The following is a 23,769-nucleotide window of genomic DNA, read 5'->3' as shown; positions in this document are numbered from 1 at the left end:
GTGGTACGTGCCTGTAGTCCCAGCTACTCTGGAGACTGAGGCAGGAGGGTGGCTTGAGCCCAGGAGTTCAGGGATGTAGTGAGTTACGTTGTGCCACAGCACTCCAGCCTGGGTGACAGAGTGAGAATCTGTCTCTAAAAAAAAAAAAGAAAAGAAAATGACCTAGGGTTACCTCTGGAGTTAATGGTGACCTGAGTCATGACAACAACGAGCTAGTTTCAGGAAAATAGTTTAATCCCTAGAGCCCGCAGGAATCATCTCATTTTCTGCTTTCTAATCGCATTCTAATCAGAGCAAGCAAGTCTATATCAACTAGTGTGGTTAGTATAGATTTGGTGTACCATAAATGGATGTAAGAAACATCACTTTGCTTTCTTCCCCAATCTAACAAAATGTCTCTAAGCCCCACTTCCCCCGTGTGGTGAGGCAATGCTAGTTTTCGTTAAACTTTTTAAGCTGCTCTCCTGTCCAGGAGCTTCTAGGAGTCTCAAAAAAACTATGAAGTTCCGAAAACCTGGGGAAGACCTTAGAGCTTCAGCCTGTCATGGTCATACCTGAGCTGCTCAGACAGTGGTTACTGCCCAAGCTGATGTGGTCATTCAAAGGCAGGAGGCTCCTTTTCCAAGCTTTGTTGATGCCCAAGGCAGGGCAATTTGTGTTCAATTTCTCCAGCAGCTACGCGCCATCCAAGATACCTCTTGCCATTGCCCTGGATCCCACATGGGAGTGAGATGCCGGGTGCTACCATTCTTGGAATCTGCTGCCACTGTCACCCTAGATATGACCAAATTTACCTTGTCAATACCCAGTGGCCTCAGAAAGTCCCACCCCAGCTTATTCTCTCTCAGTGGAATTTGTTTCCCAAACAATAGCCTGGATAGGAGGTAGCATTCTGGAAGCATGGCAACTTGTGTTTCTTCCAGGAAATACAAATGCTATTCTTGCAAGAGTTTTAAATCTTTTCTTTTTTTTTAACTATGCAATAAAAATGACCCTACCAAAAGAACACTGTACTGAGATATTCTTTCTAGTTACTTTTTACATGGTTTATATGTTATTTGAATGCTCTCATGAAGCTCTGTGAAAATAGTTCACTTATTTCCATTGAAATTTAAGAGAACACAGATCTGGGTAGAGATGAGCTGCAGAAGAAAGATGACTATAAAGCAACATGACTGCCTCAACAAATGTGACAGAGTTCATATATGCAGATGAATGAGGACGCCTTCAGAATAATCACCCTTCCTTTAGTAATTCCACTATCGATTAAAATATTTTCGGAACTTCTCTCTTAGAGTTCCCTTCAAGGCCTAAAACACACTCCTCTCTTTCTCCCTCCCTTTCTTTCTCTTATTTTCTCTTACTTCCCTGAGATATTCGTTATAGCTTATGTCTTATTTTGTTTTGCCTCTGTTTCCTTTGAGTTCTTCTTCTTGAAATGTTTCTTTTGATGTTAATGTCACTCTGTATTTCACAATAGTGTCTTTCATCAAGTATCCTCCACTGATTGTGTAAGAATAGTACAAAGCACTAAAGAGCTGAGCAGAAAATCTGTAAACCTGGGTACGTCTCACCACAAGCAATTGATCAAGACTGGCCATTTCACTGTGGGCCCCAAATAATAATATCTATAGGTCTTTACTCCTGGTTCAGATATTTACTCCAGAGAGAATCCTACTGGTTCCTGCCTGAGAGGTAGTTTTGGCAGCCAGACATCGAGGAGCTCGGTTCAGGCAGGTTGAGAACTGGGTGACTGGATTACTGTTCAGAAGGCAGATTTGTATTTAATGCCCCTATTTTCATTATGGCATTATCCCCTGTCTTTAGTCATGCCTTGAGTCCCAAGTCCAGAGTCTCTGGTTCATCCTCTCCAAAGAGTGATCTTCTCATCCTTCTTCTAGGATTGGGAAAAGGCAGAAACCTGGTTTCCTGGTCTGGGGGAGAAAATCTGGGGCTTAACTGTTTCATATACAGATTTCCAACCTGTCTTTCTGTTTATAGCACTGCCGTGCAGTCCTGCCTTCAGAATTACCTAGTTTTTTCCAGGATCTAAGGCACGAGTTAGTTTGCTCTGTAGTGATTCCCCTTTTTCCAGGCACTCAGGTGTCAGCTTTCTCCATTATCCTAAATTAGTTACTACTCAACCACTCTGTATTATAAACTTTTATTGACATTTCTCATCTATTATCATCTCGTCTGCTTTTCCTTTGCCCTTGTTGGTTTATACCTTTTCATATTCCTTTTGTTGATCCTTTAATGTAATTTGGAAAGTGAACAGAGAGAAACCTGTGTGCCCAACCCACCACTTTCAACAGAGGGCATAGTGGCTTATGCTTGTAATCCCAGCACTTAGGGAGGCCAAGGCAGGAGAATTGCTTGAGCCCAGGAGTTCAGGACCAACCTTGGCAACATAGCGAGACCCTGTCTCTACAAAAAATGAAAAATTAGCTGTATGTGGTGGTACATGCCTGTAGGTGGGAGAGTCACCTGAGCCTGGGAAATCAAAGCTGAAAAAACATGATTGCACTGCTTCACTCCAGTCTGGGCAACAGAGTGAGACCCTGTGATATAGTTTGGTTATTTATCCCCATCCAAATCTCCTGTTGAATTATAATCCCCAGTGTTGGAGCTGGGGCCTGGTGGGAGGTGTTTGGGTCATGGGGGCAGATCCCTCGTGGCTTGGTGCTGTCCTGGTGATAGTGAGTGAGCTCTCACGAGATCTGGTTGTTGTAAAGTGCGGCACTCCCCCAACCCCCGGCAACTCTCTTGCTCCTGCTCCCACTATGTGAAATACCTGTTCCTCCTTCACCTTCCTCCATAACTGTAAGCTTCCTGGGGCCTCTCCAGAAGCAGATGCCGATGCCATGCTTCCTGAACAGCCTGTAGAACTATGAGCCAATTAAACCTCTTTTCTTATAAATTACCCAGTCTCAGGTATTTCTTTATAGCAACACAAGAATGGCCTAACAGAGCTGGGTGCAGTGGCTCATGTTTGTAATCCAAGCACCTTGGGAGGCTGAGGCAGGAGGATTGCTTAAGTCCAGGAGTTCAAGACCAGCCTGGACAACATAGCAAGACTGTGTTTCTACTAAAAATTTAAAAAGTTGGCCAGGTGTGGTGGCACATGCTTGTGGTCCCAGCTACTCGCCTGTGGTCCCAGCTACTTGAGAGGCTGAGGCAGGAGGATTGCATGAGCCCAGGAGTTCATGCTGTAGTGAGCCAAAATTGCACCCCTGCACTCTAGCCTGGGCAACAGAGCAAGACCCTATCTCCAAAAAAACAAAACAAAACACAACACAACAAAACTGGCCTTACATCCTATCTAAAAACAGAACAAAACAGAGGGCTATAGCACATTGTTTAGAATATCTTACATTATGGCAAATCTTCATCTTTTCAGGATGGCTTTAGTTTTGGGGAATAGTCAAAAGTGTGAGAAACCCTTAGTCAGATTCCCTTTCCCAGGCCTGAAGCGCCCAACACTCACCATAAAGAATTATTTTTCTCTATCTTGAGAAACAAATGAGTAAATCATAACTATTGTCCACTGTAATACAACAAAGTAATCTAGGGTCTGTAAGCAACTTTCGTAAAAAAGATAAAATGCATACATTGCATCAAAAAGAACATGCAGTACATACAAAATTTCTGAGGAAGAAAAATAATCTGTGCCCTCAAATCATGCTTACTTACTATTTTATTTTTAAATAGATTGCTCATTAAATCTACGTCAAATGGAATGACAGGGTTATCAATGGATGTTATAACTGCCCTTAACTTCTTCCCCAGGGGAGATAATTAAGGGGATCCCTTTGAAGTAGTCACTTGATAACATGCTATCACTTTGGTTCAGGTTGGCAGCAAATATTTGCTTGTTCCATTCCTAAGATAGTATAAGGTCATAACTGTTTAAACATTTGAAAAGAAAAATTAATCTTACCAGCATAAGGCTGCAACCAGCACGTGTAATAACTGGCCATCTTTAGTATTGAGTTGGGAATGGTATAAAGGGGACCAAAAGCTAACTCTTTTTTTTCTTCTTCTTTTTTTTTTATTTTTGAGACACAGTCTCACTCTAGTTGCCCAGCTGGAGTGCAGTAGCATGATCTCAGCTAACCGCAGCCTCAACCTCCCGGGTTCAAGTGATCCTCTGACCCTCAACCTCCCGAGTAGCTGGGACTACAAGCACATTAAAAAAAAATTTTTTTTTATTTTTAGTAAAGATAGGGTTTTTCCATGTTGCCCAGGTTGGTCTCCAACTTGTGGTCTCAAGCAATCCTCCTGCCTCAGCCTCCCATAGTGCTGGAAATACAGGCATGAGCCACTGCGCCCAGCCAAGACTAACTCTTTTAATTGGTTTCTGTCTCTTTGGGTCCTGAAAATCTCACTATTTATTATTATTATTATTATTATTTGAGACAGAGTCTCACTCTGTTGCCCAGGCTGGAGTGCAATGGCACAATCTTGACTCACTGCAACCTCTGCCTCCTGGGTTCAAGCAATTCTCCTGCCTCAACCTCCTGAGTAGCTGGGATTATAGGCACCCACCACCATGCCCAGCTAATTTTTGTATTTTTAGTAGAGACAGGGTTTCAGCATGCTGACCAGGCTGGTCTTCAACTCCTGACCTCAGGTGATCCACCTGCCTTGGCCTCCCAAAGTGCTGGGATTACAGGCATGAGACACCACACCTGGCCCTCTTTATTACTGAAGAATCAAAATTAGACCTAGCCTGAAAAATGAGATTATTCTTGATTCTTCTAGGATTGGGAAAAGGCAGAAACCTGGTTTCCTGGTCTGGGGGAGAAAATCTGGGGCTTAACTGTTTCATATACAGATTTCCAACCTGTCTTTCTGTTTATAGCACTGCCGTGCAGTCCTGCCTTCAGAATTACCTAGTTTTTTCCAGGATCTAAGGCACGAGTTAGTTTGCTCTGTAGTGATTCCCCTTTTTCCAGGCACTCAGGTGTCAGCTTTCTCCATTATCCTAAATTAGTTACTACTCAACCACTCTGTATTATAAACTTTTATTGACATTTCTCATCTATTATCATCTCGTCTGCTTTTCCTTTGCCCTTGTTGGTTTATACCTTTTCATATTCCTTTTGTTGATCCTTTAATGTAATTTGGAAAGTGAACAGAGAGAAACCTGTGTGCCCAACCCACCACTTTCAACAGAGGGCATAGTGGCTTATGCTTGTAATCCCAGCACTTAGGGAGGCCAAGGCAGGAGAATTGCTTGAGCCCAGGAGTTCAGGACCAACCTCGGCAACATAGCGAGACCCTGTCTCTACAAAAAATGAAAAATTAGCTGTATGTGGTGGTACATGCCTGTAGGTGGGAGAGTCACCTGAGCCTGGGAAATCAAAGCTGAAAAAACATGATTGCACTGCTTCACTCCAGTCTGGGCAACAGAGTGAGACCCTGTGATATAGTTTGGTTATTTATCCCCATCCAAATCTCCTGTTGAATTATAATCCCCAGTGTTGGAGCTGGGGCCTGGTGGGAGGTGTTTGGGTCATGGGGGCAGATCCCTCGTGGCTTGGTGCTGTCCTGGTGATAGTGAGTGAGCTCTCACGAGATCTGGTTGTTGTAAAGTGCGGCACTCCCCCAACCCCCGGCAACTCTCTTGCTCCTGCTCCCACTATGTGAAATACCTGTTCCTCCTTCACCTTCCTCCATAACTGTAAGCTTCCTGGGGCCTCTCCAGAAGCAGATGCCGATGCCATGCTTCCTGAACAGCCTGTAGAACTATGAGCCAATTAAACCTCTTTTCTTATAAATTACCCAGTCTCAGGTATTTCTTTATAGCAACACAAGAATGGCCTAACAGAGCTGGGTGCAGTGGCTCATGTTTGTAATCCAAGCACCTTGGGAGGCTGAGGCAGGAGGATTGCTTAAGTCCAGGAGTTCAAGACCAGCCTGGACAACATAGCAAGACTGTGTTTCTACTAAAAATTTAAAAAGTTGGCCAGGTGTGGTGGCACATGCTTGTGGTCCCAGCTACTCGCCTGTGGTCCCAGCTACTTGAGAGGCTGAGGCAGGAGGATTGCATGAGCCCAGGAGTTCATGCTGTAGTGAGCCAAAATTGCACCCCTGCACTCTAGCCTGGGCAACAGAGCAAGACCCTATCTCCAAAAAAACAAAACAAAACACAACACAACAAAACTGGCCTTACATCCTATCTAAAAACAGAACAAAACAGAGGGCTATAGCACATTGTTTAGAATATCTTACATTATGGCAAATCTTCATCTTTTCAGGATGGCTTTAGTTTTGGGGAATAGTCAAAAGTGTGAGAAACCCTTAGTCAGATTCCCTTTCCCAGGCCTGAAGCGCCCAACACTCACCATAAAGAATTATTTTTCTCTATCTTGAGAAACAAATGAGTAAATCATAACTATTGTCCACTGTAATACAACAAAGTAATCTAGGGTCTGTAAGCAACTTTCGTAAAAAAGATAAAATGCATACATTGCATCAAAAAGAACATGCAGTACATACAAAATTTCTGAGGAAGAAAAATAATCTGTGCCCTCAAATCATGCTTACTTACTATTTTATTTTTAAATAGATTGCTCATTAAATCTACGTCAAATGGAATGACAGGGTTATCAATGGATGTTATAACTGCCCTTAACTTCTTCCCCAGGGGAGATAATTAAGGGGATCCCTTTGAAGTAGTCACTTGATAACATGCTATCACTTTGGTTCAGGTTGGCAGCAAATATTTGCTTGTTCCATTCCTAAGATAGTATAAGGTCATAACTGTTTAAACATTTGAAAAGAAAAATTAATCTTACCAGCATAAGGCTGCAACCAGCACGTGTAATAACTGGCCATCTTTAGTATTGAGTTGGGAATGGTATAAAGGGGACCAAAAGCTAACTCTTTTTTTTCTTCTTCTTTTTTTTTTTATTTTTGAGACACAGTCTCACTCTAGTTGCCCAGCTGGAGTGCAGTAGCATGATCTCAGCTAACCGCAGCCTCAACCTCCCGGGTTCAAGTGATCCTCTGACCCTCAACCTCCCGAGTAGCTGGGACTACAAGCACATTAAAAAAAAATTTTTTTTTATTTTTAGTAAAGATAGGGTTTTTCCATGTTGCCCAGGTTGGTCTCCAACTTGTGGTCTCAAGCAATCCTCCTGCCTCAGCCTCCCATAGTGCTGGAAATACAGGCATGAGCCACTGCGCCCAGCCAAGACTAACTCTTTTAATTGGTTTCTGTCTCTTTGGGTCCTGAAAATCTCACTATTTATTATTATTATTATTATTATTTGAGACAGAGTCTCACTCTGTTGCCCAGGCTGGAGTGCAATGGCACAATCTTGACTCACTGCAACCTCTGCCTCCTGGGTTCAAGCAATTCTCCTGCCTCAACCTCCTGAGTAGCTGGGATTATAGGCACCCACCACCATGCCCAGCTAATTTTTGTATTTTTAGTAGAGACAGGGTTTCAGCATGCTGACCAGGCTGGTCTTCAACTCCTGACCTCAGGTGATCCACCTGCCTTGGCCTCCCAAAGTGCTGGGATTACAGGCATGAGACACCACACCTGGCCCTCTTTATTACTGAAGAATCAAAATTAGACCTAGCCTGAAAAATGAGATTATTCTTGATTCTTCTAGGATTGGGAAAAGGCAGAAACCTGGTTTCCTGGTCTGGGGGAGAAAATCTGGGGCTTAACTGTTTCATATACAGATTTCCAACCTGTCTTTCTGTTTATAGCACTGCCGTGCAGTCCTGCCTTCAGAATTACCTAGTTTTTTCCAGGATCTAAGGCACGAGTTAGTTTGCTCTGTAGTGATTCCCCTTTTTCCAGGCACTCAGGTGTCAGCTTTCTCCATTATCCTAAATTAGTTACTACTCAACCACTCTGTATTATAAACTTTTATTGACATTTCTCATCTATTATCATCTCGTCTGCTTTTCCTTTGCCCTTGTTGGTTTATACCTTTTCATATTCCTTTTGTTGATCCTTTAATGTAATTTGGAAAGTGAACAGAGAGAAACCTGTGTGCCCAACCCACCACTTTCAACAGAGGGCATAGTGGCTTATGCTTGTAATCCCAGCACTTAGGGAGGCCAAGGCAGGAGAATTGCTTGAGCCCAGGAGTTTAGGACCAACCTCGGCAACATAGCGAGACCCTGTCTCTACAAAAAATGAAAAATTAGCTGTATGTGGTGGTACATGCCTGTAGGTGGGAGAGTCACCTGAGCCTGGGAAATCAAAGCTGAAAAAACATGATTGCACTGCTTCACTCCAGTCTGGGCAACAGAGTGAGACCCTGTGATATAGTTTGGTTATTTATCCCCATCCAAATCTCCTGTTGAATTATAATCCCCAGTGTTGGAGCTGGGGCCTGGTGGGAGGTGTTTGGGTCATGGGGGCAGATCCCTCGTGGCTTGGTGCTGTCCTGGTGATAGTGAGTGAGCTCTCACGAGATCTGGTTGTTGTAAAGTGCGGCACTCCCCCAACCCCCGGCAACTCTCTTGCTCCTGCTCCCACTATGTGAAATACCTGTTCCTCCTTCACCTTCCTCCATAACTGTAAGCTTCCTGGGGCCTCTCCAGAAGCAGATGCCGATGCCATGCTTCCTGAACAGCCTGTAGAACTATGAGCCAATTAAACCTCTTTTCTTATAAATTACCCAGTCTCAGGTATTTCTTTATAGCAACACAAGAATGGCCTAACAGAGCTGGGTGCAGTGGCTCATGTTTGTAATCCAAGCACCTTGGGAGGCTGAGGCAGGAGGATTGCTTAAGTCCAGGAGTTCAAGACCAGCCTGGACAACATAGCAAGACTGTGTTTCTACTAAAAATTTAAAAAGTTGGCCAGGTGTGGTGGCACATGCTTGTGGTCCCAGCTACTCGCCTGTGGTCCCAGCTACTTGAGAGGCTGAGGCAGGAGGATTGCATGAGCCCAGGAGTTCACGCTGTAGTGAGCCAAAATTGCACCCCTGCACTCTAGCCTGGGCAACAGAGCAAGACCCTATCTCCAAAAAAACAAAACAAAACAAAACAAAACTGGCCTTACATCCTATCTAAAAACAGAACAAAACAGAGGGCTATAGCACATTGTTTAGAATATCTTACATTATGGCAAATCTTCATCTTTTCAGGATGGCTTTAGTTTTGGGGAATAGTCAAAAGTGTGAGAAACCCTTAGTCAGATTCCCTTTCCCAGGCCTGAAGCGCCCAACACTCACCATAAAGAATTATTTTTCTCTATCTTGAGAAACAAATGAGTAAATCATAACTATTGTCCACTGTAATACAACAAAGTAATCTAGGGTCTGTAAGCAACTTTCGTAAAAAAGATAAAATGCATACATTGCATCAAAAAGAACATGCAGTACATACAAAATTTCTGAGGAAGAAAAATAATCTGTGCCCTCAAATCATGCTTACTTGCTATTTTATTTTTAAATAGATTGCTCATTAAACCTACGTCAAATGGAATGACAGGGTTATCAATGGATGTTATAACTGCCCTTAACTTCTTCCCCAGGGGAGATAATTAAGGGGATCCCTTTGAAGTAGTCACTTGATAACATGCTATCACTTTGGTTCAGGTTGGCAGCAAATATTTGCTTGTTCCATTCCTAAGATAGTATAAGGTCATAACTGTTTAAACATTTGAAAAGAAAAATTAATCTTACCAGCATAAGGCTGCAACCAGCACGTGTAATAACTGGCCATCTTTAGTATTGAGTTGGGAATGGTATAAAGGGGACCAAAAGCTAACTCTTTTTTTTCTTCTTCTTCTTTTTTTTTTTATTTTTGAGACACAGTCTCACTCTAGTTGCCCAGCTGGAGTGCAGTAGCATGATCTCAGCTAACCGCAGCCTCAACCTCCCGGGTTCAAGTGATCCTCTGACCCTCAACCTCCCGAGTAGCTGGGACTACAAGCACATTTAAAAATTTTTTTTTTTTTATTTTTAGTAAAGATAGGGTTTTTCCATGTTGCCCAGGTTGGTCTCCAACTCGTGGTCTCAAGCAATCCTCCTGCCTCAGCCTCCCATAGTGCTGGAAATACAGGCATGAGCCACTGCGCCCAGCCAAGACTAACTCTTTTAATTGGTTTCTGTCTCTTTGGGTCCTGAAAATCTGTCTCACTATTTATTATTATTATTATTATTATTATTTGAGACAGAGTCTCACTCTGTTGCCCAGGCTGGAGTGCAATGGCACAATCTTGACTCACTGCAACCTCTGCCTCCTGGGTTCAAGCAATTCTCCTGCCTCAAACTCCTGAGTAGCTGGGATTATAGGCACCCACCACCATGCCCAGCTAATTTTTGTATTTTTAGTAGAGACAGGGTTTCAGCATGCTGACCAGGCTGGTCTTCAACTCCTGACCTCAGGTGATCCACCTGCCTTGGCCTCCCAAAGTGCTGGGATTACAGGCATGAGACACCACACCTGGCCCTCTTTATTACTGAAGAATCAAAATTAGACCTAGCCTGAAAAATGAGATTATTCTTGATTTTTGGACAGGGTCCTTGAACTGTCATTTAAAACCAAATCTGGTCATCTTTAGAGGCCATTGATGAAAAATAAGGGTAACTACAAAGTGATGACACTTTGTGTGGCTCAGAATCTGTCTTCATAGGCAGATACAGAAGCATAGTTCTTTTTGAGTTCTGGTAGCATTGTTTTTAAAGCTGTGCACAGCCTCCTGAGATTGCTATTTTCCAAGGTAGCATTTAGTTGGATATATGTGTTTGGGTAGGTTTGATTTTAAAAATGCTATTGCTTTCTAATGACCCCCTATGTTCTAATACAGAAATGGGAAGCAAAGTGTTGTGAAAAGTAGTTGGTAAATTCGGCCGGGCATGGTGGCTCACACCTGTAATCCCAGCACTTTGGAAGACCAAGGTGGGTGGATCACAAGGTCAAGAGATTGAGACCATCCTGGCCAACATGGTAAAACCCCATCTCTACTAAAAATACAAAAATTAGCTGGGCGTGGTGGCACGTGCCTGTAGTCCTAGCTACCCAGGAGGCTGAGGCTAGATAATTGCTTGAACCCGGGAGGCGGAGGTTGCAGTGAGCTGAGATTGCACCACTGCACTCCAGCCTGGTGACAGAGTAAGACTCCCTCTCAAAAAAAAAAAAAGTAGTTGGTAAAGTTGTTCACTTGAACCTCATTTATAATAGTAAAACACTGATTCATAATAATAAAACATTTACTATAGTAACAAAAAGAGTCTAGAGTAAGAAACTAGCTGAGCAACGTGGTGTCACACTATATACCCAGTAAGACAACAGGCACATGTGTCATGTCCATTTTGTGGAAAATGTATGTAAAATAATTGTAAGTAAAAAAGATAAATACCAAACAGTGAATGCATAGAAAAAAATTCATGAAATTGAATGTTAGTCAAAAATCACAGCTCATTTTAAGCTGTACAAAATAGTCATTGTTTTCTTTATAATTGCTCAAATTCATAATCAAACAGAAGAAGGTTCCTGTCTTGTAAACAGTGCTGTGCCCCAATTCTTCCAGAGCCAGTACTTTAAACAATGCCATTTCATTATTTTCCTGTAGACTAATTCTTAGAAAATCAGAGTATCTCTCTTCAAACATTAAAAAATCTCTTTAGAATCAGTAGATCAATACACAGTTCCTGTTTTCCACACAGCTGAAAGGGTGGAGCCACCAAACCACAAGGGGAAGAAAGAAGTTAAAAGATATAAATACTGGGACCAGCTCACCCTGGTCAGCCTAGCAGTCTGACCTAGCAGTCAACATGAAGGCTCTCATTATTCTGGGGCTTGTCCTCCTTTCTGTCACGGTCCAGGGCAAGATCTTTGAAAGGTGTGAGTTGGCCAGAACTCTGAAAAAATTGGGACTGGATGGCTACAAGGGAGTCAGCCTAGCAAACTGTAAGTCTACTCTCCATACTTCCAGAGAATTAGCTACGTATGGAACAGACACTAGGAGAGAAGGAAGAAGAAGGGGCTTTGAGTGAATCTTTCATTTTCTCCCACACAATTCAAGATGTGCCATGAGGAAAAGTTATTTTACAGTTTAGTCCATAGTTGTCAATGTAATAATCTCTGTAGTTTTCAGATTTAATTCAGACATTTCCCCCAAATAGCTATTTTTGAATGAATGAGTGAAGGGATGAAATCACAGAATAGTCTTGTTTTCAAGATTCTAACTTGATATCCAAATTCACCTTTAGATATTATAAGAAAATTTCTCTCTATCAGAAAATCCTTATGTTTTTCCAATTTTTAAAAAAAGCATTTTTCCATCAGCCTATGTATCTGCTATGAATTTACAAAATCTACTCAACAGCTGTGTTTATTTTTCTGTTCTTGGCTGAATGTTGCCTGAGGGATGGGAGCACAGGAAGGGTAAAAGCAATGGAAGAAACATGTATTTTAATATTTTTAAAAGTATGTTATATTGTTCATTAGTGTTACAAGATAATTTGCATTACAAAAGGATTCTCTTACAAGTCCCTTATCTTAACACTAAAGTGTTAAGATATTTTATAAGTTAAGTAAATCTTTATACTTATAAAACAAATCAGTAAAATAGAAGTAGCTAAATAGAACTGATTTTGCTATAGAATGTAAGTCACTTAGTGTTGCTGTTTATTACTAAAAATAAGTTCTTTTCAGGGGTGTGTTTGGCCAAATGGGAGAGTGATTATAACACAGAAGCTACAAACTACAATCCTGGAGACCAAAGCACTGATTATGGGATATTTCAGATCAATAGCCGCTACTGGTGTAATAATGGCAAAACCCCAGGAGCAGTTGATGCCTGTCATATATCCTGCAGTGGTAAGACCAGCTAATATTTGATCAATCTGGTTATACTTACAAGAATTGAGGTTCAATGCAAATGAAAAAGCCTTGAAGGGTTCATGAGGGACCTAGAAAAACTACATCTCAACTTCCAGAAAGTCATTATTATTTTCCTCATAATTCCCTGAGTAAGAAATTAAAGAAGCGGTATCATAAAAGGTTGACTTTTTTTAATATACAGAAGTTTCTGAAATGACTTATTAATTTACTGTCAATGGCCTTACTGATGCTTTGTCCCAAACAATGCCATTGCTCCTGCTTACTTTGGGGAGGTTTAGGGATAATTTAGTTGTATGGTCCTTTTTCAATCATTTTAGTTTTTATTAGGAAATGTTCTAAATACATACAAAATTAGAGACATTAGTATAATAAACAGCCATATGCCCATTATGCACTTTAAAAGTTGTTAATATTTTGCCATGGTCACTTCTTCTATGTTTTTTTGTTTTTTGTTTTTTGTTTTTGCTGAGAGTTTTTTGTTTTGTTTTGTTTTGAGACAGAGTCTCACCGTACCCCAGGCTGTAATGCAGTGGCACCATCACAGCTCACTGCAGCCTCAAGTTATCCTCCCACCTCAGCCTCCCAAGTAGCTGGGACTACAGGCATACACCACCATGCCTAGCTAGTTTTTGAAATTTTTAGTACAGGCAAATTCTGTGTTGCCCAGGCTGGTCTTGAACTCCGGAGCTCAAGCAATCTTCCAACCTCAGCCTCCTTAAGTGCTGGAATTACAGGCATGAGCCACTGTACCTGGCTACTGCTGAGAGACTTTTAAGTGAATTAGGAACATTATGACATTCCACTTCTAAATTATTTAGTTTACATCTTCAAAAAATACATTTCCTGTAGAACTATTATTGTAAATAAAAAATTAACTTAAGGATTTATTTATTTAGGGTGAAACAAATATTTTATTGAACTCATAAAAATAGAAATAACGTGGAATCTTCAGTGTCAAAAATATTGCAGAAATCTTGCAAAGTTGATATTATTAAATTTTTAAATATTAAAATTCCCAATAGAGAACATTAATCTTATTTTAAAAATCCAGTTAATTAAAAATTTTATATTATATATTATATAATCTTTGGTCATTAAATAAAAATTAGAAAATACAAATAAGAAAAATAACACCCATAATCTTACTCCCCAGAGGTTTATAACCATGGGTAAATTCTGGTATATATTCTTTTGTGTTTTTTGGGGGGTTTTTTTTGAGACGGAGTCTCGCTCTGTCACCCTGGCTGGAGTGCAGTGGCACATCTCGGCTTACTGCAAGCTCCGCCTCCCGGGTTCAGACTATTCTCCTGCCTCAGCCTCCTGAGCAGCTGGGACTACAGGCGCCCACCATTACACCCCGCTAATTTTTTGTATTGTTAGTAGAGACGGGGTTTCACCGTGTTAGGCAGGATGGTCTCGATCTCCTGACCTCATGATCCGCCCGCCTCGGCCTTCCAAAGTGCTGGGATTACAGGCGTGAGCCACCACCCCCGGCCTAATTCTGGTTTATATTCTTCCAGAATGTATATCAATCATGTGTATGAATGTTAAATTACATCATACATATATATACCCACATACAAACATGTGAGTAATGTGTGCTTTTGCAAAAATTAAATTGTATTATACACACTGCTTTACAATTTGCTTCTTATCACACAAAATTATTTGCATGTCAGCAAATACAAATCGGTTTTTAATGATCTTTTGCTCCATTTTCCAGATGAGAAAAAAATACAAATCTGTATCATCATTTGAAAAGAATGACTAGAATTTTAATATATGAATATTCTATAATTTACTGATCCAATTGTTACTACTGAGCACTTAGATTGTTTCCATTTTTCCCTCTTAGAAATTGCTATGAATAGTTTTGTGTATACATCTTTGGGTGCATTTCTTATTTCTTTTGGATAAATTTTCAGTAGTAGAACTGCCGAGTAAAATATCACTAGGTGTTTTTTTACAGTGTCTAGTACAAAGAGGACCTTTAATCATTTCGTTAATACTTCCAGAGCTTCCAATGACTTTGGTAAATGAAGAAAAAAATACTTCATTTCATGCTGAATGGGAGAGAATGAAGAGAAAGTTTTCCCCAACAATCACACATATATGGACTCATAGAAAATAATATCTTAGCATTCTTTCCACAGCCTAACAGAATAAAGCTGGCTAAACCTAAATTTAAAATAAAATATCTATTAAAGTTTTTTATTGCTTACCACCTGTCTTTCAGCTTTGCTGCAAAATGACATCGCTGATGCTGTAGCTTGTGCAAAGAGGGTTGTCAGTGATCCACAAGGCATTCGAGCATGGTATGTTTTACGTGTTAAAAGGGAAACCTATTTTACTCTACTGTTGATATATACAATGAGAGCAGACTTTCAAAGACAAAATTATGCTAATGACACCTAAAAATTGCAGCTTTTGGCTTATGCTAAATAATGCATTATCTTCACCTTGAAGAAACAATCTACTTTAACTGATCCAGAATCTTACTCTTTTACTCCACAATTTATTTTAGGGGATTTCTAGAGTTTTAAGATTCTTCACACTCTACCAGTTCCTTGTCATATCTTGAAATTCTTTTTAGAATAAGTAAATGTGGGCCGGGCACGGTGGCTCACACCCATAATCCCAGCACTTTGGGAGACCGAGGCGGGTGGATCACCTGAGGTCAGGAGTTTGGGACCAGCCTGGCTAACATGGCAAAACCCCGTCTCTACTGAAAATACAAAAAATTAGCTGGGTGTGGTGGCAGGTGCCTGTAATCCCAGCTACTCGGGAGGCTGAGACAGGAGATTTGCTTGAACCCAGGAGGTGGAGGTTGCAGAGGATTGCACCATTGCACTTCAGCCTGGGCAACGGAGCGAGACTCTATCTCAAAAAAATAATAAAATAATAAAATAAAATAAATGTGGAATTCACTTTGCAGTTGCTGCTGTACAACGCACATTACTCAATCTTTATGTTCAGCATTCTATGCTCTACTGAGAGATATGGGTAGGAGTGAAGTACTTTGTATACATATCTTCATTTAATAAATAGCAATCACTGGGTCTATCTTACTATTTTATCTATTGATAAAATATTTTGTTTCCCCAAGGGGTGTGAAGTATGTATATTACAATGAAGATATGTTTTAACCTTTCACCATTTGCTTCATCTTTTTCTACAGGGTGGCATGGAGAAACCACTGTCAAAACAGAGATGTCAGTCAGTACGTTAAAGGTTGTGGAGTGTAATTGCAGAATTTTCCTTCTTCAGCTCATTTTGTCTCTTTCTCACATTAAGGGAGTAGTAATTAAGTGAAAGATCACACTACCATTATTTCCCCTTCAAAGAAATAATATTTTTACAGAAGCAGGAGCAAAATATGGCCTTTCTTCTAAGAGACATAATGTTCACTAATGTGGTTATTTTATATTAAGCCTACAACATTTTTCAGTTGGCAAATAGAACTATTACTGGTGAAAATTTATCTAAAACCTTGGTTATCAAATACATCTCCAGTACATTCAGTTCTTATCAAAGAAATAACCCAGACTTAATCTTGAATGATACGAGTATGTCCAATATTAAGTAAAAAATATAACAAAAGGTTATCTTCAGTTGATCTTGGGCAAAATACCAGCAGCATCAGATGCCTTCATTTGTTCAGTCATCTCCAAAAACAGTAAAAATAACCACTTTTTGTTGGGCAATATGAAATTTTTAAAGGGGTAGAATACCAAATGCTAGAAACAGACTGCCTGAGTTGAGAATTTTGTTTTCTTAAAGTGTGTTTCTTTCTAAATTGCTGTTCCTTAATTTGATTAATTTCATTCATGTATTATGATTAAATCTGAGGTAGATGAGCTTACAAGTATTGAAATAATTGCTAACTAATCACAAATGTGAAATTATGCATAATGTTTGAAAAACACAAACATTCTAATTAAAGGCTTTGCAACACATACCTTGTCTGTTTTTATTTAGACTCCTGTAGTGCCTCTGAAGAAAAAAACACAAATATTTGAAAAAATATGATTTGGTGCTCTTATTATCTCTTATATCCTCACTTACTTCACTTAAATAGTCGGATATTGCTGGAGAAAAATCTGTAAGCATGCTGACCTGTCTCAGTTTAAATTCATAACCATAAATCTCAAATGAACCCTCATGTCTACCTGACCATTTTAGTTACTTCTCTGCAATCCTTCCATTTTTATGTCCCTAGTCTCCAAAATGACTGTTACTATTTTACTTTTCCTCTTCTCTCTTCAAAGCCTCAAGACACACATTCAGCCTCCTCCTCTGCCCCCTTATCCTCTACCCTCCTCTGTTCTCAGCAGATAACCTGGCCTCATATTACACTTTTAAAACAAAAGCAACTTCATGGCAAGTTTTCCCCTCCACATCACCAAAGCAGCAGTCATACCTTCCCATAGGCCCATCCTTCCTTCCTTCCCTCCTATTACCAGGATGAAGAGCCTCTGCTCCTGCCAACAGCACTGACTCCACATGCAGTTCCCCTCCCATCCCTCTCACTACTCCAAGTTAGGTTGTTTCTTGCATTCCTAGTTTGTTCCTTTTAGCTGGATCACCTCCATCATTCTGCAGTCTGCATCTTCATAACCTCCCATCTTACAACAAATACTCCACTGACCCTACATAATCCTCCAACTGCAATTCCATTCTCTGTTCCCTTTACAACAAGACTTCTGGGGAAGGATGTCTGTACTTACCAACTCCATGACCTCACCTCCCATTGTCTTTTCAACCCTCTCTAATCTGGCTTCCATCCTCACCCAGTTGAAACTGCTCCTCCAGGATTTTCCCCATGACTCCTCAGTGCTAATTCCGTGATCACCTTGTTCATCTCAGCAGCATTTGACAAAGTGAACCACTTCATACTTTTAGCAGTTTTCTTCTCCCTTGACTTTTCCTTATTTGCATCCTACTTCAATGACTGTTCTTTCTCAGTCCTTCTTGCTCACTCTTTCTCTGCTATTTAATTTCTAAATGTGAGAGTGCCTCAGGGATCAAGTCTATAATAATTTTATATACTACATATTTTATTTATTTGTTTCTTCTCACCAAAATATAACTTCCAAAACGACAGAGGTTTTCCCACTTTTTAAAAAAACATTGAAATAATCTCAATCTTTCAAAAAATGTAAAAGTACTGTCCAAAGATCATTTATTTTTTTCAGAACTGTTTTGAGAGTAAATAGCCAACATGATATCCAATGGCCCTGCTTATATCGGTGTGTGATTCCTACAAAGACATTCTCCTACATAAAACCTCAAAACAATTATCCAAATTAGGAAATTAACACTGATACATTACTACCACCTAATCATCCGATTCCACTCAATTTCATAGATTGTCCCAATGAGACCTTCGTAACAAAAGCATCTAACTCAGAATCATGTTGTATTTTGTTTTCATGTTTTTTAAGTCTCTTTCAATCTGGATTGTTCTTCAGTTGTTTCTTTCTGGACTTTTTATGACCTTGCCACTTTTGAAGACCACAGACTAGTTATGTTATAGAATGTTCCTAAGATTTTTCTGGTGTTCTCTCGATTCCATTAGGTTATGCATCTTTGGTAGGAATACCACAGAAGTGATGTTCTCACTGCATCATTTCAGGTGGCATGCAGTTTTGATTTGCCCCATGACTGATGATGATCACTTGGATCACTTGATTAAGGTAATGCCTGCAAGCCGTCTTCACTGTAAAGTATTTGGGGAGGAGGTGCCTTGAGACTACTGCTCATCACATTTTCAGTTTGTTTGTTTATTTATCTAGAGATAGGACTTCACTCTGTCACCTAGGCTGGAGTGCAGTGGCGTGATCTCGGCTTACTGCAACCTCTGCTTCCCGAGCTCAAGCGATCCTCCTGCCTCAGCCTCCTGAGTAGCTGGGACTACAGGCGTGCATCACCATGCTTGGCTAATTTTTGTATTTTTAGTAGAGATGGGGTTTTGCCATGTTGCCCAGGCTGGTCTCGAACTCCTGAGCTCAAGCAATCCGCCTGTCTTGGCCTCTCAAATGCTGGATTACAGGCGTGAACCACCGTGCCTGGTCATGCATTTATTTATTATATCAATATGGACCCATGGTTTCTATTTTATTCAAATCATAAGGAGTTATAGTCCATTACTATTATTTATTTTGATGTTCACACTGTCCTTGATTTGGCCAGTGAGCCTCTGCAAGTTGGCTTCTGTGCCATTTCAACATATTGCCATTATTCTTCAAGCACTTTCTTGTTTTCTGGCACAAGATATTCTAAGGCTCACCTTGTTCCTTCCTTGCTTTCAGAAATGGAATAGGCATTTCTCCAAGGAGCCCTGATTCCTCAAAGTGCATGATAGTATTAAAAAACAAGATCTGGGCACTAGGTTGTCACTGTTCCCAGGCCCTGTCAGTGAACAGAGCTGGAAGATACATGTATTTACACTATATTTATCTCTACATCTATCTATTTATATTGAAAATCATGAATCCACACCAGTATCTCCAATTCTAATCTCACACCACAGGATTCACTCTAGTTTTCTTCTTTTCCATGTTTTAACTCTCTTCTCTGACAGTAAGAAATTTAGCATCCATTACACTCAATATCCTTAAAAATGTGTCCTTAGTACATTTATGTATTTGATGGGTTTGCCTGTATGTAACCAATTTCCCAACTCTGCTCAACATTGAGTGCTCTCCACTCAGGCTCTGACATCCCTCAGTGGGTTGCTTCCTTCCCCCACACCTGGACACCCTCCTTACCATGATACATCTCTGATTTTATAATATGCTGAACCACTGTACTGATAGGAAGAATAGAAATTTTTCACTCCTTCCACTTCTGTATTCTAAACACCTAGAAGAGTGACTGGAACATGGTACATGCTCAATAAGTGTCAGTTGATCGAATAAATCTCTTGCTGATTATTTAGTATGTTCCCTCCAAGCTGATCATTCTAAGTTTTCTGTTTTTGAGACAGAGCCTCACTCTGTCTCCAGGCTGGAGTGCAGGGGCGCGATCTCGGCTCACTGCAACGTCCACCTCCTGGGTTCAAGCGATTCTCCTGCCTCAGCATCCCGAGTACTTGGGACTACAGGCACGCGCAAACACGTCCAGCTCATTTTTGTATTTTTAGTAGAGACAAGGTTTCACCATGTCAGGAGGTCGATCTCCTGACCTCATGATCCGCCCGCCTCGGCCTCCCAAAGTGCTGAGATTACAGGCGTGAGCCACCGCGCCCGGCTTTTTTTTTTTTTTTTTTTTTTTTTTTTTTTTAATTAACTCTTCCAGGCCACATGATTCCAGTACAACAGTTTGCGGGGTTCCAAGCCACGTTTTGGCTATGTAAATGCAGCACATAGACCAGCCATGGGAGGGCAGCAGAGGGCCACTACAGAGGTGCCACCTTAGGCTTCACAATTCTTGGATCATTCTGATGTGATTAAACTAAAAAAGAATGAGTTCATGCATATGGAGATACCCTGAGGTGTACAAAGGATGAGTCAAGGTAGGGGAGAGAGAGTTGAAGAGTGACAGCTGAGAAACAGAGATAGGACATGTCCAGGAAGTGCCAGGATAACCCAACAACACAGGCTGATTGAGGAAATTGCCAGAGATTAGACAAAGTAGACTGAAGAGGGAAAGCAATGTTTGTTGGAGATTTTTGTTTTAGTTTTTGATAAATATTTCTTAGTTATACCAATTGTTTTTAATATAATTACGCCCCCAAACCAAATTTCTACTCTTATTCTGGCAACAGGATAAAAATCAATATCAATGTTTGATCATTTTCAAAAGAAACTCAGTTCCTATGTTGGTTGAAATGCAGTGACATCCATATGACAATTGAGCTCTTCATGTGGCACTAATTATAACTAAGCCCTGAGCACATCCCTTGCACTTCTATTTAGTGAAGTCTTTTAAAAAATATTTTCTTCGGCCGGGCGTGATGTCTCATGTCTGTAATCCTAGCACTTTGGGAGGCCGAGGCGGGCGGATCACGAGGTCAGGAGATCGAGACCATCCTGGCTAACACGGTGAAACCCCGTCTCTACTAAAAATACAAAAAATTAGCCGGGCGAGGTGGCAGGCGCCTGTAGTCCCAGCTACTCGGGAGGCTGAAGCAGGAGAATGGTGTGAACCTGGGAGGCGGAGCTTGCAGTGAGCCAAGATGGCGCCACTGCACTGCTGCCTGGGTGACAGAGCGAGACAGCGTCTCAAAAAAAAAAAAAAAAATTACTCAAAGTTGTTAAATGGAATTACCGAAAATCACAATCAGCAGTATTTTCTACTCTTTTAGCTTATTTTTTAAAATACTTACCTCCATGCTTTTCAATATTACACTTATATTGCTTCTTCTTGATTTTTCCATTTTAAGATATTGACTTCCCACTATGGAAGTTAAAGAAGCTCTATTTCCTTCTACTCCAACCCCATCAAGCATGGTACCTTTCTCCAAAGCCCATCCTTCCAAATGTAATTCTATTTTTTGGGGAGTGGGGGATCAATACTCAGTATTTATGTAACCATAAATACAATTACTTTCTTTTCTTACGCAAGATTTTGTTTTCCCTAGAATTAATAGCTGTATAATTCTTACAGCCGCTTAGTTTTCTGTGTACCTGTCATGAGTTAAACTCCCAAACTCTCGGTCAAATCTCCTCTTGAGGATTCAACACCAGATGGAATTGTGTCAATTCCGTCCTTCTAAAGCAGTGTCTCCGAAAGATTTCTGACCGAATCTAACCTGGATGCGTTGCTGTCTATGCCTGTACACAGCTATCGTCTCCGCGGCTCTTTCAGTATCATCTTGGGATCTTATTATTTTCTGTGTTTGATATTTATTGTATTTCCTGTATTTCATAATTTCCTCCTTCTTGGCTTATTCCCTCATTTTGGTGGGTCAGATCTACAGGATCTTCCTGGAAGTACTGAGAAAAGTAAGATAGGTACTATTTTTTATGTGTAGTGATTTAGCACGTCTGAAACTATTCACACACTCGATTGGTAGTTGGATGAGTATTGAAGACTAAATCGGAAGCAATTTTCCCTCAGAGTTTTGAAGACAGTACCGTATGGCTTCCTAGAATCTACCTGAGCAATCTGAAGCCACTCTGATTCCACAGTCTTTATAACCTGGAAGGGTGTGGGATCTCTTTATCCTCGATGTTTGGAAAATTCACAATGATATGCCTTGACATGGATGCTTTAATATTTGTGCTGGGTGCTTGGTAGGATCTTTCAATGTGGAAACTCATATCCTTAACATCTGGACAACTTTCTGAACTCATTTATTATTTCCTTCCTTTCATTTTTTTTGGTTTGGAACTCCTGGACTGGTCTTGTGTTGTGACTGCAGCCGCCAGGCGCGTGCGCAGTGTACACTGCGTGCGCACACGCGAACCCGTTGCGCCTGCGCACGGTGCCGCCGTCGCCCCTCCTTTCGCTGCGCTCTCCACCTGCGCAGGGCTGAATGGCCTTCGGGAGCGCTGTCGGCCTGAGGAGTTGACGGTCAGTCAGCGTTACGAGCCTTAGTAACTCGCCCTCCCTCGGCCAGAAACCCTCCGCCTGGGCCCGCGCGAGAGGAGCGCGGCCTCTTGAGGGGAGCGGCGACCCCGCCAGCCCCGGTCTCTTTCCCTGGCGGCGGCGGCTTCTTCCGTGGGACAATATGTTCAAGAGAATGGCCGAATTTGGGCCTGACTCCGGCGGGAGAGTAAAGGTCAGTATTCGGACCGCCCCTCTTCTCTTCCGGGGTGGCTCTCCCGCCCCGGCTCCTCTCTGAGCGGCGCGGGGAGGTCACACTGGGTTTCCTTTCGCGCCTTCTGTCCTCGGGTTTGAACCGTGGTTTCAAGGCGGAGAGCGAGTCAGAGTCATTGAGTGAAAAAACGGCGTTCATTGGGCCCCAACTTCCTCGCGTCACTGCCAACTCCCATCCCCGCCAAAAACCAAACAAATCAGTGGGGGCTTGGGGAAACCTGGACGTGGCTGCCGAGGAAACGTGCGAGTCCGAGGGCAGGGAAAGCTCAGCTTGGTGCACATTCGCTGCCAATCTAGGTTATTGGTAAAGCGGTGACGCCACCCCCCTGGTGTGAGGATAACAACTGTAGCCAGCAGTCGCTGAGCGCTTACCCACAGTATTTCCAAGTGCGGTAACTGAGGCACCGAGGCATACGAAAACTAAGAAAATTTGCGGGAGTTCATGGTGTTCAGAAAGCCCCAAAGCAAGGGCATAACACTGCCTGGCACATGGGGAACATTCAGTAAATGTCAGCTGCTTTTGTTTTTAATGAAATGATCATAGAGCCTAGCGTAATATTTGACATTGTGACATTTCCCTCACACATCCCCTGGCACGTTAATTTTTTTTTTTTTCTTTTTTTGAGACGAAGTGTTGCTCTTGTTGCCCAGGCTGGAGCGCAATGGCGCGATCTCGGCTCACTGCAACCACCGCCTCTCGGGTTCAAGCGATTCTCCTGCCTCAGCCCCCCAAGTAGCTGGGATCACAGGCGCCCGCCACCAAGCCCGGCTAATTTTTGTATCTTTAGTAGAGACAGGGTTTCACCATGTTGACAGCCTGGTCTTGAACTTCTGACCTCACGTGATCCACCCACCTCGGCCTTCCAAAGTAGTGGGATTACAGGTGTGAGGCACCGCATCCGGCCCTGCACATTGATTTTTAAGGCAGGGCCCACTGGCTCCTGATAAAACAACTATTTGTACCCTGTCTGATTTTTATTTATAAAGGAAAGGAAATTTTTCTTTAAAAAGAATCAACCACGGCCGGGCGCGGTGCCTCACGCCTGTAATCCCAGCACTTTGGGAGGCCGAGGGTGGGTGGATCACCTGAGGTAAGGCGTTTGAGACCAGGCTGGTCAACATGGTGAAACCCCGTCTCTACTAAAACTACAAAAATTAGCCGGGCGCGGTGGAGGG

General features: G+C 41.6%; 2 protein-coding genes across 2 annotated transcripts in view; both read left to right on the top strand.

Annotated features, from left to right (window-relative positions):
• The first annotated feature begins 11,694 nt into the window (after positions 1–11,694).
• On the top strand, positions 11,695–16,784 carry LYZ (lysozyme). Its single transcript, XM_010358741.2, has 4 exons — positions 11,695–11,892; positions 12,640–12,804; positions 15,065–15,143; positions 16,007–16,784. Exons 1-4 carry the CDS (start codon positions 11,757–11,759, stop codon positions 16,071–16,073), a joined length of 447 nt encoding a protein of 148 aa, XP_010357043.1. The 5' UTR covers positions 11,695–11,756; the 3' UTR covers positions 16,074–16,784.
• Positions 16,785–21,806: 5,022 nt separating this feature from the next.
• The window catches only part of YEATS4 (YEATS domain containing 4), a 29,578-nt gene continuing 27,615 nt past the window's right edge, over positions 21,807–23,769 (top strand). The window contains exon 1 of the mRNA XM_010358740.2: positions 21,807–22,555. Coding sequence (XP_010357042.1) covers positions 22,505–22,555 — 51 coding nt within the window. The 5' untranslated portion in view covers positions 21,807–22,504. The remainder of the gene's footprint in view (positions 22,556–23,769) is intronic.

The sequence above is a fragment of the Rhinopithecus roxellana genome, chromosome 10 (genome assembly GCF_007565055.1).
Source record: "Rhinopithecus roxellana isolate Shanxi Qingling chromosome 10, ASM756505v1, whole genome shotgun sequence".
NCBI classification, from domain to species: Eukaryota; Metazoa; Chordata; class Mammalia; order Primates; family Cercopithecidae; genus Rhinopithecus; species Rhinopithecus roxellana.
This window is presented reverse-complemented; position numbering and strand designations above follow the sequence as displayed.